Source organism: Pteropus vampyrus, unplaced genomic scaffold (genome assembly GCF_000151845.1).
Source record: "Pteropus vampyrus isolate Shadow unplaced genomic scaffold, Pvam_2.0 Scaffold27, whole genome shotgun sequence".
Classification (NCBI taxonomy): domain Eukaryota; kingdom Metazoa; phylum Chordata; class Mammalia; order Chiroptera; family Pteropodidae; genus Pteropus; species Pteropus vampyrus.
The window spans coordinates 3,390,413-3,407,169 of NW_011888808.1; the positions used below are offsets into that span (position 1 = coordinate 3,390,413).

General features: G+C 33.6%; 1 protein-coding gene across 1 annotated transcript in view; it reads right to left on the reverse strand.

Moving 5' to 3' along the window:
- CDH12 (cadherin 12) overlaps positions 1-16,757 on the reverse strand; it is a 564,219-nt gene that overhangs the window by 140,573 nt on the left and 406,889 nt on the right. The window contains exon 4 of the mRNA XM_011356438.2: positions 14,335-14,629. Coding sequence (XP_011354740.1) covers positions 14,335-14,629 — 295 coding nt within the window. The remainder of the gene's footprint in view (positions 1-14,334; positions 14,630-16,757) is intronic.

Genomic DNA, 16,757 nt, shown 5'->3' on the forward strand with positions numbered 1-16,757 from the left:
CAGAGATAAGTTATTTGAACTACATGTCCCACTGAAAAACAACCAAAAATAACAGATATGGTACATTTTTAAACACCTTTTAAAAGCATTGAGAATTTACAAAATGTATATTTTAAGTTGTACTTTTAATTACACAATTGGCTTTTTTAGCCTATCAGTGTGTGTTGTTGTTTTCAGTTCTTGGATCTCTACACTGAATTTTTTTATCAAAATTTGGAAACACTGGTAATTATTTTTTCAAATATATTTTGATGCTCCATTTTGTGTCTCTTATCCTTCTTGGACTCTAATTATACATATGTTCAATGGCTTGATATCATCTCATGTCAGTCAATCTCTTATTGAGCTCATTTTCCTCTTTTATTAGAGATTAGATAATTTCAAAGGCTGTATTCAATGTCATTGTCTTTTTTACAACAGTTGCATTCTGCTATTCTGCTCTGCCAGTGAATTGTTCATTGTATATATTGTACTTGTTATTTCTAGTGTTTCAGTTATACATAATTTCCTTTTATGTTCTATCATTATGACAACTTTTCCATAAGTCTTAAAATATATTTACAATAGGTATTTATTAATTTCAACCTTGAGTCATTGTGATGTCTATTATTATTGACTGGGTCATTTTTCTTGATTGTTGATCAAATTCTGCTTCTTTGTATAATTTGTATTTGTTTTTATTATCTGCTTTGAATTTTGAATAATATAATACAGGAAATCTGGATGTTGCCTACTTGCGGAGGCCTTAAGATAGTTCTTTGAGGGCAGTTAAATTACTGGCAGATCTCTTTGATCTTGTCAGGCCTAGTTTAACTCTTCGTTGAAGAAAGTCTCTCTCTTTTTTGTTATTAGACATAGGGAATAGCCTTTACTGAAGAATATGGCCTTCACTCCTAGTGCATAGCCTTTTTGGTACCTCACATGCCTGAGATATTCGGTGCAATCTCTCCCCTGTGGCTAGTCAATACAACTCCCTGCCCTGTGTTACCAGCAGTATCTCAGCCCCACAGTATCTGCCTTCATCAAGGCTTACAGGACCTAACTAACTGTTCACACATAGAGCAGCTCCTGGTGAAAACCCATACCAAACCCTTACTCTGACTTTAGTGCTTCCCTATGCCTCGCCTTACCATTTCAGCAGCTCTCGAACCACAGTCAATTCAGCGATTACAAGCTTTAATCTCTACCTCTCAAAACATTATTCTTACATTCCATCTCCTTGTGTCACAAGCAAAAGTACCACTAATCAGAGTTCAGATAAATGTCAGGCTTATCTCATGTCTTTTCCTTCTTTCAAAGAGGACAAGCTTATACCACCTGTCACATATGTAGAAACTGTTGCTTCATATACATTGTCCAGTTTTATCACTGTTTATCTTGAAAAGACAAGCCTAATACCAATAATTCTATTGTGGCCAAAGCCAGAAGTCCCTCTGATATGATTTATGTCCTTTAGAAATGCCTTACTCATTGGTCTGCTAGTTGAACACATCCCAGCTTTGTGTAGTTATTGTTTTATAGGTATTATATTCTGTTGTTTCAGTGGTATTTTGAAACGAAGAAAAAATACAATGGTTTGCTCAGTCCATTTTCATGAATTTGAACCACAAAACATTACTCTAACATCTAGTAGACATATTTTTGCATGTTATTTTCTTATATTTTATACTCATCATATCTCATTTCCTGTGTTCTGAGCCTCTATTCAAAAATCATGGATGAATGTTATTTCACAAAAAACATAATGCATTTTTGGAAGGAGGTATTCCTAGGTATGTCTTTCTTATGTGATTTACTAGGAACAATTACATGAATGAAGAAAGGAAAAAAAAAAAGCAATTGAAAATTTTTATCTTTCCAAATTTGAAACCCTGCAGGAGAAAAAGCTGCTGAAGGAAGGAAGGGGGAAATGACTAGCAATCATTTAAATCCTTTTAAGGTTTAGTTGTTTTTACAAATGGCATCTCTTTCAATCTCTATAACACTTAGTGGCAAATAATACTAACCATCTAAATTTTACAAAAAGGAAACACTTTTCTAAACACTCTCTCACACTTCGTCAAAGGTTGAATTCAGATCGTTGGTACTCCAGAGGCCATTTTGTTATCCCTTTAATATTCTGCCTTTTTAGAAGTGGGAGAAGCTTTTTTAAATTTTTTAAAATCAATGGTCTGCAAACACTCATTTTGCCTTACACTTGTCAGTTGTCCTAGTCCTTTTTAACATAATTTTCACAAGTCACTCTCATGAGAAATAAATTTATGGACCCAAAAATAATTTTTAAAAGTCTTCCTTCTTTTTCTATTTAACAAATAATAATTGTATGACTGTATAAAAAGCACTCTAAACTATTTAAAATAGCTCTCCCAAGCTTACAAGCTCTAAACTTGCTTCTGTTACTAGAAATTAATATATGAAGACAATGTTCTTGGTGATCAGGTGTGGATTCTGTTAAGGTTCAAGTGACACACAAATTAAATTTTAAAAAACACAAAATAGAATTCTTATACGTTCTATTTAAGCAACCTTTTGTATAGAGCTGAGACCTATTAGAAAATGAATTCTTTATAATCTTTTTTTATATTTCTGGTGTTTAGAATTCTTTGTTATTTTAGATATGCACCAGATTATTATTTTTAAAGAATTGGGGATAAGAAATATCAGTAGTAAAAAATTACATGACTTTGTATAATTCTAGAATATCCAGACTAACCAGGAAGAAATGAGAATAATAAAAGGGAATTCAGTTTCAATAATAAATGAACATATTTTACAATGGAAATATAAACATAATCATATGAGTGAGTTACTTCTAATTGAAGCCTTTAGCAAAATAGGCACTTAATATTAGTTATGAAAAATATTACTTATATAAAGATGACAAATTCAGAAATAGTAATTATATTTTTTAAAAGATTTGGGAAAATGGAAGTCTGCTTTATCCTCTTATAGTGAAGTTTTTACTAAATGCTTGTGATATCAATGTTTTTAGTATAAATCATTTTACTTTCAAACAGCATATACTCGATTAAATACAGAGAAGAAATATGGAATAAAACAAAATCTTTCGATATTCAAGCTGCCACCAGTGCTTTCTTGTCTAATTTGAAATGTGCAGTAGCTAATCATATTTTGGCACTCTCTTACCATCAAAGCATTTCATGAAACTATCCTATTACAATATAATGTTTTTTCTCAGAAGCAAAATTAACATGGATGACAGTTTAACTGACTTTTTTTTCCTTCAAGTCCTATGGCCAATTAAACAAATTGTACCATATTTTTATATTCGTTTTATTTTTAATTATTTTTAAATTTGTAGCTCTGATATTCTTATTTTCGAGTTTCAGTTTCTTGATCAGAATTGAAAAACAGTGTTAATAAACTTGATAAACTCATCCTAATCTTACTTTCTGAACAAGTTTTCTCTAAGTTAGAGGGTAGTACTTGTTAATATTGGTTGTTGTTTTTAAATTTGCTTTCAGTAATTTTCAACTTCTCTTTCACCACGTATATCTCAGTGAGGCAAAAGAATTTATGAATCCCCAAAATTCATATGGGGAAGAAATGTTTCAACCCAATCTGGAGGTTATCTTCTTTCAATATTTTTAGTTTTAGTTTTAAACTTTTGCTTATAATTTAAAAAAAAATATATGGTTACATAACTAAAAAAAAGAATTATGTTTACAGAAAAATAGAAAATACTTTACCATGAACCTTTAATACTTTAAAACATTGCTTAAATAATTTTATTAAAGTCAAACTATTCCTTTCAGCATGGACTCAATGGAGCATCTGATTTCATGCCACACGTTAATATGAGACTTGCTTTCATTATTCACTTTATCTCTGGTCTTGCGTCTTTCTCTTCCTTTTTCCTTCTTTCTTTATTTCCTTCCTTCCTTCCTTCCTTCCTTCCTTCCTTCCTTCCTTCCTTCCTTCCTTCCTTCCTTCCTTCCTTCCTTCCTTCTTTTCTAGAATAAACACTCTTCTGCCTCATAGGTGTATTTAAAATGGTGACCTTATCTTAAACACCTCTCTGATACTGGATCCACTATCTCATGTCTCAACAAACTTTTCCTATAAATAACTGATAATAAATACTTTAGCCTTGTGGGCTATAAGGTCTGTGCTGTCAACTCTGCCACTGTAGTGTGAATGAGTGTGACTATATTCCAATAAAAACAGCTGATGAGTTGAATTTAGCCCACAGGGCATAGTTTGCCGCCCCTGCACTAGACCTTTGGAATGAAAGCTTTCCATGAGTGCTGTTTCTGTCAGTTTTTCTCACTGTTCTAACCCCTAAAAGTGTACCTAAAAGTGTCTGGTACATAATAGGTATCCCATTAATCTTTGAATCTGTTAAACATATGCCTAGAATAAAACATTTGGCAAATACAATATTATATGATTTGGAAAACACTTCAATCCTATAGAAATCAAAGCTTTACTTAGTAATTATTTGGCTTGATGATAAATTACTATGCCTACAATGATAAAGGGGATTTATTTTTTCTCTTAACTCAGGTGCCACACTTGTTTTCTGTTGTGAATTTGGTTAAAATAAATACATTTACTGGGCTAATTCCTGGATAGACTTTTATATAGTGACATGCTCTTCACTGTCTTTGAATTACATGTGATTGTCACATTGAGTTATTTCCAGACATAGATTTCAAGTCCTTCACCATGTTTGGGCTAAAGACCTCATTAACTTAGTAGTCCTGCCATCTTGCCTGTCTTTGAGCCTGTTCATTTCATGGAATACTTTCACCTTGATTGATGGGTATAATCCAGCAGTGTTTGGTTGCTTGAAGTTATTTTCTTTAATACTAAGCTTAGTGTATGCCTATCTTCATACTTCAACAATGGAAAGCAGAAGCAGAAATTATTTTGGAAAATTTAGCTGACATCTATGTGGAATGTCCAGTACAAATGATCGAACCTCAGAGAATTCTTACTGCCAGCATGGTTTTATGTAGGTGTAACTGCTCTCGCATGATCACTTATCATAAAGCAAGAGACAATTGGGTGAAGGTAGCTTTTTGTCTGCTCTTTTTGGTACAAAAACTAAACAGAATAGAGCAAATAAGGAAAAACGGTCTTGCAGCGGGAAGGCAACTTTAAAGAAAAATGATGTTCATAGCTATCCTGCCAGTAGCTGGCAAAGCAGTTTTTACAAAACATATTTAATGTTTATAACCACTTGGAGGCTGGAGAAAGAGTAATACTTCGAAAATATGTTTAATGTTTTGAAGCACTCAGTGGCCAAAAAGCAACTCCCGCTAACATATATTTAATGCTTAGAGTCATTTGGCTGTTAGGGAGAAAAAAAAAGGAACTTGTTAATTTTTAACATTTATTGCTGATCAGTGGCCGCTAAAGCAACTATCGATGCAGCATGTTTTATGTTTAGGGACACACTGTGCTGCTACTAAAACAATTCATACACTTCTCTCAAAGCCATACAAAAACTGTCAATATCATTACCTTTGCAATTGTACCACTAATAAAATCATAGGAATCGAACAAAGGAATAAAATGCTCCCTGAACACACAGTCATAACATCTTATGACCCTGAAAATAGTTCCACCATGCTGTGTGCTGTGGCTACTTCACTGCTGATACTGGAGGGATCACCAGGCCTTGTTCAATTTCAACAAATGTGTTAAAGTGACTTAGCAGATTCCAAAGCAAAAGTATAATCTGATAATTGGCATTTCTTACAAATCAACAGCTTGTCTCCACACATTAAGGTAAAAGAGTACTCACCAAAGAGGATGTAAATTGGAATAGAAAGTCTGTTAGGTTTTTAAATAGACTTGGTACAGTTTGTAGGGAAAAAAAAAAAAAAGATAGTAAATATTGAGCTTATGTGTCAGAGGGAGTGATTATATGAAAAAAAAAGGACTAAGATAATTAGCTGGACCTTTCATTCTAGTTTTTTAAGGATGATCAACAAAACTTAACAGGATCCTTCCTCATTCATTGATCACACCTTTCCAGGTACTGTGGTAAGTGTTGCTCATAAATTTGCAATAACTCTGGGAATAAGGTATTTTTATTCCTCATTTTCAGGTAAGAAAACCAAAGCACAAGGAGGTAAAATAACCTATGCAAATACTCAAAATTAGGAAATGGTTGTGCAGAGAACTGAATTAACAAGTTCGACAACCACATACTGCATGACCAGGGCATGTTACCACAGAGTTCTGAGTTCGGTCCTCTTTCTCACTCTTGAAGTTTTTTTTTTTTTTTTTTTTTTAATTAACTGTAAGAAAGAATAAGAAAGAATAAGAAAGATACCTCCCGATATGCAGAAAAGTTTCAGAAACTAGTATTTTTGGGGGGTGAGGGGGAAGGATTTTTGCCTTATCAACCACTTCCTAGGTCATCTTCAGATTCTCACATAAAAATCTGGATTCAGCTCAACAAATTAAGAAATAAAAAAAGACAGAACCCTGATATAAACACTATTAATGCATGTGAAAATATAACCCAGAGACATTCACTTTTAGAAACACTAAGTCCCTTTATGAATCAAAGAGAGCCTCTTCTTCTTTGCTCATTTGCTAGAATAATTCAGTCCTCGAGCCTACCTGGGGTGGAAAGAGGTAGGCTTTGGTGCTGGCAGAGGTATGGGGATGTGGAAGCTGGGAGGAGCTGCAATGGAACAGAGCAAGAGATCGGATCCTGCGCAGAGTGAGGAAGGTGTGCACACTGAAGGACTAGCAAGGGGTATCAGACATTAGTTGGTGTGAGGACAGCATCTTTGCATGGGAAACATAGCCCAGCATGAGGATTCAAAGCCCAAGCGAGGTGAGCAAAACATCTATGATGAGAGAGAAAACAGTGGAAACAGCCAGTGCAGATTCTCAAAGCTGGAATAGAATCATCAAGTCATCTGCCATGGGTCTGAAGCATTGGTAGCAATGAAAGATTGGTTGTAAACAAGGGCTTGATCAAATGAGAAAATACATTCAGGTAACAAGAGCCAAATTTCCACTCTTGGAAGAGAGTTAAAACTTATAAAGGGTTTAAGAAAAACTGGAGTAAATGATAGTGTTAGATTGGAGTTGGAGGTATTGGTATAAAATTATGTTTCTCAATATATGTAAAAGGATACAGAAATAAATATTATATCTATATCTATATATACATAGGTATATTCTTTAGTTATGTCTACTGAGAGGGTCTGGGAGAAATGATAGCAAAGAACACACATAGCAACTAGATTTTGGCTTCTAAATATTATTCTTCATATAATAGACTTCCTTGGAGAAATAGCTTATTCCATAGTTGGGGCAAGAAAGATACAAAACAAGTCCCAATCATATTTTTGGGCTAGAAAATAAGGAATAATTTAAATAATTCACTGGTAATATCTAAAAGACACAAAAATCAGCTTAAAAGAGCTATCATTGTCCAAATCTAAAATTTCAATACTAAAATAAATAATGATACAAATACATTAGGATCATTTTAATAGAATGAGAAACCTTGAGACCACACTGATATAAATTTAAAAAATTAGTAATCTGAAAGTGCGATGAGAACCAGGTATTTTCTCCAGTTTCAAAATACCTCTTACCAAAATATGTAACAATCACAAAGAGCTAAAGAGTAACTTTATAATGAAGTCACATCTAATGTAGGAAAGATTGACCTCGGTTACATACGCCTCCAATAATCACACCACTGTCTAATCTCTTTTCCTGTAGTGGGGAATGGACTTATCAGGTGGGTCCTAATAAATGGAATATGGAAGAAGTGAAGAAGTGATAGGATATCAATTCCCAGATGACAACCACATGAGTGAGCCTGGAAGTGCATCCCACCACAGGTGAATTTGCAGATGCGACCACATTCCAGACTGCCAACTTGACTCTAAATTCCCGAGAGTCTTTGAAGCAGAGACACCCCATTAAGCTGAGCCCAAATGCATGACTCAGGTAAAACGAGAGATAATACGTATTTGTAGTTTTAAGCCTCTAAATCCTGGGGCAAGTTGTTACATAGTAGTAGATAATACCAATTTTGCACCAGGTGCTGCCAAAGCAAATATGTAACACGTGAGAATGGTTTTGCAGTCAGGCAGTGGTCCTTGAGGAGAATGTCAGCACAAAGTGCTTTCAACAAACTATTTATTGAATGGTGGACTTGGAATGTGCTGCAGGTAAGGGCTGGCAGGAAAGTAAGAACATCGTATTGGAAATGAGAGAAAGAAAGATCATTATCACAAAGTGATGGAAAATTTAAGAAAAAGCATTGCGTGCATTTACCTGGACAATAGAAGATGGATCTAGTGGCTTTTAAACAAAAAGGATCTGGGTCTTGCTGGTTTTAAAGATTCTGGGTCTTTCCAGATGGCAAAAGATGGTAAAATTAAAAATGGTTTCTAAATACAGATTAAATCCAGGGCACAAAGGGAAGCACAGTCCAAAGATAAAGCCATAGGAATGACTGTAAAATCTTTTGTTAAGACCTTAGAAAGTCAAGGATGGTCCATTGACTTACTGTCTAGTCAGACAAATTCTCTCTTGAGATTAATAGTAAGTATGGCTCAAAGCCTCTCCAGCAAACAGTGAGGATCCTAGATCATGTAAGAGCTTTGTCATTCAGGCATCTCAGTTGAGTTTAAGTTAGAGAAGGATTTATCTTGAGATTTGTTGACTAATTCAGTCAACCCCGAGAAAACTCATGGGATACCCATACTACCTATACATTCTTAAAAAGAGAGCTATGTGCAGAAAAATCAGAAGCATGAACTGGAGGAAAAAAAGAGATTGTACAGTTCAAGGAGGCCTTTGGAGCCACTGGATTCTATTGGCAAGAAGCCTAAATAGAGAGTGCTTATTTGCAAGTCACATTCTACTTAACAAAAGGGGAAGGAGACCTCAGAAGGTGGAACCAAGAGCCCAGGCAGTGGAACTGAGACCCCTGGACAAATATCTCCAAGCTTTGAACCTAATTAAAGAGCTTTCAACATTTACCAGCTAGATTTCAGAAATGTGAGGGGCCAGTAACTCCTTTCTGTTGTGCATTCTCCCCTACTTTTTGAAGAGAGATATCTAAAGAAGTCATCTCATGCACATTTCACCATTGTATATTAGGTACGTAGGAAGTAATTAACTGTTCTCTTTGGTATCACAGGTCTATAGATCAAGAGGAATTTAATACAAGGTGCCTCATTTGCACTCAAATGATGAGCTTCCAGACTTTGAACATATGCAATAATGGGACCAAAATTGGAGCATCCTAGAAAGGGGCTGAATATATATTACATGACAGAGCAACATGAATAATTGGGGGCAGCAGATAGACTGTTCTAGGAAGACGATAAGAGAGCCCTTGTTGATCCCAGAGGTGTTTTCTCTTTCTCTGAAGATGACCTAGGAAGTGGTTGATAAGGCAAAAATCCTTCCCCCTCACCCCCCAAAAATACTAGTATCTCTTTTAGATAGATCACCTTGGGGAAGCTAGCTGCCATGTTGTGAGGTGGCCCTGTAGAGATCTCCATGTAGCAAGGGACGGAGGCCTGCCAACGACTGCGTGAGTAAGCCTGAAAACAAATTCCTGCCTCTCGCTGTTATGCCTTTAGATAAGACCACAACTCCAGCCAATGGCTGGGCTGCAACCTCTTGAGAAACCTTAAACCAGAGTTGCCCAGCTAAGCTCTTTTCAGATATCTATGTTCTTGTGAGATAATAAATGCTTGTTGTTTTACACTGCTAAGTTTTGGGTTAATTTTTTTGTGCAGTCATAGATAACTAATACAAAACCTTTATGAAGTAATAAAAATGAACATCATTATTAATGGAACAAATCGAAACCATGATTCCCTTGATAAGATACAATCTATGTGACATAGCTAATGAAGAGGCATATGCTGAATATGTAATGCGGAAACCTCAGAAAAACCCAATTACAGGTTGAAAAAAACTAAGGTCACCTGGCATTTAAATGCCATATGTGATTTTGACCTTGAATGTTTTGTTATATAAGACATTATTGAAGAAATTGATGAAGCCTGAATGGGGTCTAAGTATCAGATTGCAATAATGCATTAAAGTTAATCTCCTGACTTTAATCATTATATTTTGATTATACAAGGAGAATATCTTTATTTGTAGAAAATAGCCAATATCCTATCTCCATCCTCTTGACAAAGACTCTGCTTATGGGACACAGCTAGAAACCAATGCTAGTTTACCTGTTTCTACTATACTACTTGAGTTGTTCTCTGTGGCTATGGCTGGCTCATAGATGAGATAATATATCTGCTTTATCATTTCTTGGTTGTCTCCCTATGGCATTTTCATGAAAGGAAGAAAATGTGGAAACGTATACATTTTCTAAATTATAATAATGATAAAATAGATCAATGTTAAGCATAGTAACAGCCTTCCTATTTCTTTCTTGGAATTGGACTATCTAAATATGGTCATGTAGAAAATATTTTCTGTTTAATAACCTACTAAAAACTCTACCAAAAGTCTTAGCATTTATTCCCAAGTTTCATGTAAAACAAGATAGAGTTCATTAAAAAAAAGGAGGAAGGACATGTTAATAGGTTTTTTTCTTTGTTTATTTTATTTAGCCAGCAGTGTGATTCCTTTTAGGTGTATCTTGTTTTATTTAAACTTGTTTTTACATCAGCGGATGAGAGATATCTATTCTTCAGATTTTGTATTAATCAGGGACCCCAATTCTTAAATTAACATAACATATTATATTATTATGCATTCCAACACACAGTCCAAAATCTTAACCAGATCATCTGAGTTTGAAAACTAAATTTAAGACCCCCAAAGACATTTTAAAAGCCACTATCCTTAGGAAAAAGGTATAACTGATTATAATTAATTTTGTTCTAAAGAGTGTGGGAGTCATTCCTATTTTCTGATACATAAGAATGAAGTTTTCATATAAAAATAAAGACCAATAATTAAGTTATCGTATGCATGGCGTTATCATAACGGTTAAATAAAATGGTGAAATGAAACTCTAGTTAGATCACCTGGCCCCTAACTATTGCTCAGGAAATGGTAGGTCATATTACATAAAATGTGACTCCGAATTGACATCTATAAAAGATCGTCATAAAGATCTGGTTACCAATAATCTAACCAGCTGCTTGAAAATGGCTTAGCTCAGGCAGCAGAAGATAATACAAGTATGAATATGGATTTGAAAATGTTAAACCTGTCAGCACTCTAGGAAAAGTAACTTAAACTGCATACCCTACTGATACATAATCACCAGCTATTAAAGAGGGCACATTACGGTAATTCATTGTTACTCTAGTGATCTTAAAAAATTAAGACCACATTCGTAATGACCAAATTTGTCTCCAAGGAGTAACTCTGAGTTGGGGAATATCTGGATCGTTAAGTTATCTCCTTAGGTCACAGTAAAAGCACTTTATCCACGAATATTACTTACATGGCATATAGGATGTCACACAAGTTAGTAATAAAGTGACCTTTCTCTTAACAATTCATACACGCACATATACATAGAATTTTCTTCAATTTTCGGGAACTAAATATATTCCACAGTCTTACAAATCTTAAATATTGATTTTCCTCTGAAATCTTTGCCCACGTGCTCACCACCGTCTCTCCTTTGCACAGTTATGTTCTTTGCAAATTTCACTTTAGTTAATTTTCATTCCCAGTTTAATCATTCACAGTAGTTTCAGATGTACAATCTACTAATGCCAAATTGACACCTGCATAATAAACTTTGTTTTAATGTTCCACTCTTTCTTTATATTCTGTATTACAAAATAAATTATTTTAATACATGTATTTTTAAATTGGTCAATTCTTCTCTTTTATTGAACATGAAATAGTAACATTTTCAATGATTGGGAGAGAGTTATTGCCTAGAAAATACCTCAAACATATATATGAAACCGATAATGAGGTGTGCTGCAGCAATAGCTATGCCACCTAGTATACCATGTTGAGCTTCATCTGGTTCTGACCAAAAATTATTCTGATATTCTAAGAAAAATAATTGCGAGGCAGGAACTGCTTAAAAGGGATATGGAGAAAGAAAATGAGAAAAGAATAATCGTTAGACAAAGGAATTTAGAGCAGTGGAGCATTTCCATATGGTAAGAAGGATATGCTTGAGAATGGGATTCAGTTCTAGAAACATCAATATGATGCCTGGATGCACAGTAGGTTTTGGTTAGCTTTAGGTTGGTCATGTATAAGCTGAAACAACAAATACCATAAAAAATCTAACAGGGTGTCCCGTGTTTTTTGACTATATGTGTATAGGCAGGATTATAAGGAATGGCAAGAGTAGTGGGAGGTAGGTATTTAATTTCTAATATTTAATTTATATGCGGCGCTCATATTTTTTAATATTTATTTGAAAAGTGCACATTATGTAAATGTAGTCCCAGAATTTCTGGGTGAACTCATAGCATGTGATGTGGTTTCATATTCAAAAGAAATATTCCTCTGTTATTAAAAAAAAATAACAATACAAAGGGAGGGTATACTGAACATCAGTTTAAGTATTTATTTGGAGTCTCTTGAATAATCTATGAGAAATTTCGATTATGGCACATGGCAAAACATTTTAAAGAACCTATTCTCCCATAGATCCTTCTGAATCCTCACAGCAGCACAGAAAGTTATGTCTCAGCACCATAGCACACAAAAGCTATTTTGTTCTCTCATTCACCTACCGCTTGCCTGATTTTCCAGATTTATTTCTCTCTTCAGGCACTAGCTGTGAACTCTTTATGTAAAGGCTCAGACTCTGCAGCTACCCTTTATCCTAATTGGCACAACAAAAGACCTAATTGTTCATTTAATAAGATAGAATTTTCTAATACTGTACAGAGGTGTGTATGTTTGCTTTAAGGATGCTGTTTCAGTAATAAAGAGCCACTGAGGGTCAAAAATTCATGTAAACTCTCCAATTTACATGAAGTCAGCACCAGGTTAAACTATTTATTACTAAATAGCATTGTCTTCTTAAAAGCTATAATTTTTCGTAAAACATTACCTTCATTTTTCTCCTCCTGTAAGATCAAGTCACAATTTTTTAAAAAATTGTTCTTTCCCATTTTCAGGGACTACTTTTTAATAAGATACCTTCCAATTGTATTTCTAAATCTCCAGTAACCATAGCATTCCATAAAAGAGGCAGCTCAAAAAATATAGCAGAAATTGAATAACAGATATACAACACTGAGTATGCACACAAAATTTTTAAATCTAAGTGAACAAGTCTGGTCAGGTCATGGAGAGAATGTAGTCTTTAAATGCCTATGTCACAGACACAATTTCAAGTGTGTTTATGGTAAATCCATGTGACAACACCTATAACCAGTAACCTGCTTCTGCCCTCAAATTCTATGCCACCTTCTTTTTGTATCTGGGATGATTGTAGGAAGAGCAGAAGCCCTCTGAGAAGTGTCAGGCATAGAAAATATTAGCAAAGTCTCACATACACGTTTCAAGTTGGAAGCTGGAAGTGATGAGTAGGTTTATCTTATTAATGTGGAAGAAACTAAAATTGGCTTTGAAATAAAGTGAAGGATTTGCAATGGTGACTGAGGAATAAATATTGTAATTTAAAATTGTCATTAAAGCTCGAATCCTTAACTCTCAACCTTAAAATACATATTATAGGACTTCATAAATTTAGTTTGTTGTCGAAATATGAATTTATATTATTAATTATTAAGAAGATGATACTATAGCTTAATTGTAAATTTATTCTACTAATAACTTCATAACAATATTTGTTTTTTATTGTGATGGTTTAACTACTATAGGTTACCTGTAGCCTCAAAGAAAACAATATCATCTTTCTGGAATCTCTATTGATAGCTACATAAGATGCAACACACCCCTTTCTGGGCTACTTCCAGACTCAGATGCAATATATGCTTTGGATAATTTACTTTGAGCCAAGAATTACTATCTGGTGTTTGCTGGATATGATAGTTACTTCCAGCACTGTGTAGACATCTAAAATTATAATGATAATTTCAATACAAAGTGAGTTTTGTACTTAAAGTACAAAGGAATTCTATGAGTTTAGGGACATGAAAAGATGGGAAAATAGTGAAGACTATTATATAGCCTAGATATTTATGTATCTATTTACATATTTAGAATGGAACAAAAAGGAGAAAATTAAGTAGAGAAAATGTTGAAAAAATAAATGAAAATAATTGTATCCTCTGCAGTGGAAGAATAATCTCTGGGTTACAAAACACGATGTTTATATCAATCTCTAGAACATAAATGTTGAGAAGGCCTTGTAGCATATGACGGAATTTTGATTAGTCTACTCACCCACAGGAGACATTTCTGGGACGCTAGCAACATAAGGTCCATCCAAAAACTTTGGCTCGTTATCATTAATATCCTGTACTTTGATAATGAATTCTGATTCAGGCTCCAGGGGCTTCCTGGTTTCTATGTCCACAGCCTGAGCACGAAGCGTGTAGAAAGGTTTTTCTTCTCTATCCAGGCTCCTTATTGCGTGAATGTCCCCTGTAGTTTCATCAATGGTAAAAACGGTGCCAGCGCCATCTCCTGAGAGGGTGTATTTAACAGTGCCCTCTCCCTTATCTAAGTCGGAATGGAGCTTTGGGGGCAGGGCAGGGGGAGGGGAGAGAGAGAGAGAGAGAGAAGACCATTAAGTGGATAGATAGTCCTATGTTCAGAAATCATACAATTTTTCATCAGCAAAGTTAAACAAAATAAAAATCTTATAGTTCTTTTTTCCTTTTTTTTTTTTTTAAAATCAACTTAACATTTTAAATACACACCGAAAAAAAGTTTGAAAAATCTATGGTGAACATCTATGTATCCCAAAGATTCCACCATTTACCTTTTAATCTACTTGGCTTATCACATAGATTACATATACCTTCTTTCATTCATCCTCTGTTAATTCATTCTATTTCTTGGTGTGTCACAGAGATCAGAAGTATAACCCCCAAACACATCACCATGCATAAATACAACTATTCTGCACATTTGTACATATTTACTTCTTTTATATACTTTTGGAGATAAAATTTTCATAAAAAGAAAAGCACAAATCTTACCTATACTTAATTTCATTTTAAATGATTGTTAAAATTAAAATAAATTTGCTCATAAATACCAAGTCATACACCCTCCAAATATCCTGAAGGTAGAAATCAAGGACCTGAATTTAGTGGAAGATAAGATAAAGGAACTTAGTAAACATTAAATATTTGATTTGAAAGGAGAGGAGAATTTTGGCAGGCCAGGACTGTTTCAATTATGCATGATAGAGTTATCTCATTTTAATAGACTGACTTTCAATGAGTTATTCAATATTACACATCCAAATAATGGGTAGAATCACTGATTATCTTTTCGAAGTCAAAGCCAAATTGCTTGTTCTAATTTGTTCTATATGTTTGAAAACATATAGAAAATTTTTGAATTTTTGCTAATTTCTTTTGAAATTCAACATATGTATAATTTACTACTATAGCATGGAATAAGATACACATAAATAGTGTAGGAGAGAGGACCATAAAGAAGATAAATTATCACCGTGATACTAGAAGTTTGTTTTTCAAACTGGAGTCCAAAATTAATAGAAGACAGATATAGTCTTGGAGATTATGAATTATCCGAAATGAATAAATACAATAAAATAGATTTTTATATAAATTATGTGAAATATATATTCTTAAAAATAATGGGTCTTTTTTATTCAGATGCTGATGTAAAATAGTTTTTAAACTATTCTCACTCGTTTGGGTACACACTTCTGATTTCAATGTCCAAGTTTATTATTATTATTATTTAAAAGATCATTTCAAATAGTCAACAGATCAGTCAAAAGAAAGAGCTAAAGTTTTAAAGTATCCATAGTCATTTGGTCTGTGCTTTAAAATTTAATCTGTATGATTTCACTTATATATGCAATATAAAAGCAAAATAAAACAACAAAACAAAAACAGATTCATAGAAACAGAGATCAAAGAAATGACTTCCAGAAGGAAGGGATGCGGAGATGGATGAAAAAAGAAAGAATAATATAGTCAATAATACTGTAATAGGTTTACATGATGACATTTGATTACTAGAATTAGGTGATCACACTGTATGTTATAAAAATGTCAATTCACTATATCGTACACTAAAACTGACATAATCAATATAAGATTATAGACCAACTATATTTAAATTAAAAAAAAATAAAATAATTATGCACAAATTCAGATCTCTTGTAAATTTTTGAGTAATATAAATAGTCTATTGCAAATAGACTTGCTGGTATAAATAAAATCAAAACAAAAAAACATAAACTCAGCCATGGTTACATCTTTGCTCTTAAACTCAACACTCTGGTTTAGTTCAGTAAAATAACATCATCCTTCAAATTAATGTTATTAATATGAACTTATTCATTTTTAAATTTGTTTTGACTACAAAAATTTTCTCTGACAATATATTTGTATGAGTATAAGCAAAGGTTAAAGGATATAATTTAATGAATGAGAAAACAGTAAGAGGGCACTAGGTTTGGATTTCAATATATTTTTCTCAAGTCTAAGGAAAATGCTGTGAATGACAGAAATCCTTCCCCTCCCCACAATTTTTTACAAACAGCTATCAAGCATAGGCAGTTTCAAGCAGAAAAGTCAAGTCATAGATAAATCTTCTTTGAACTTAGAAATTTGAAATTACAAATTTTAACCATACTATTAAAGATATTCAACAGAGTG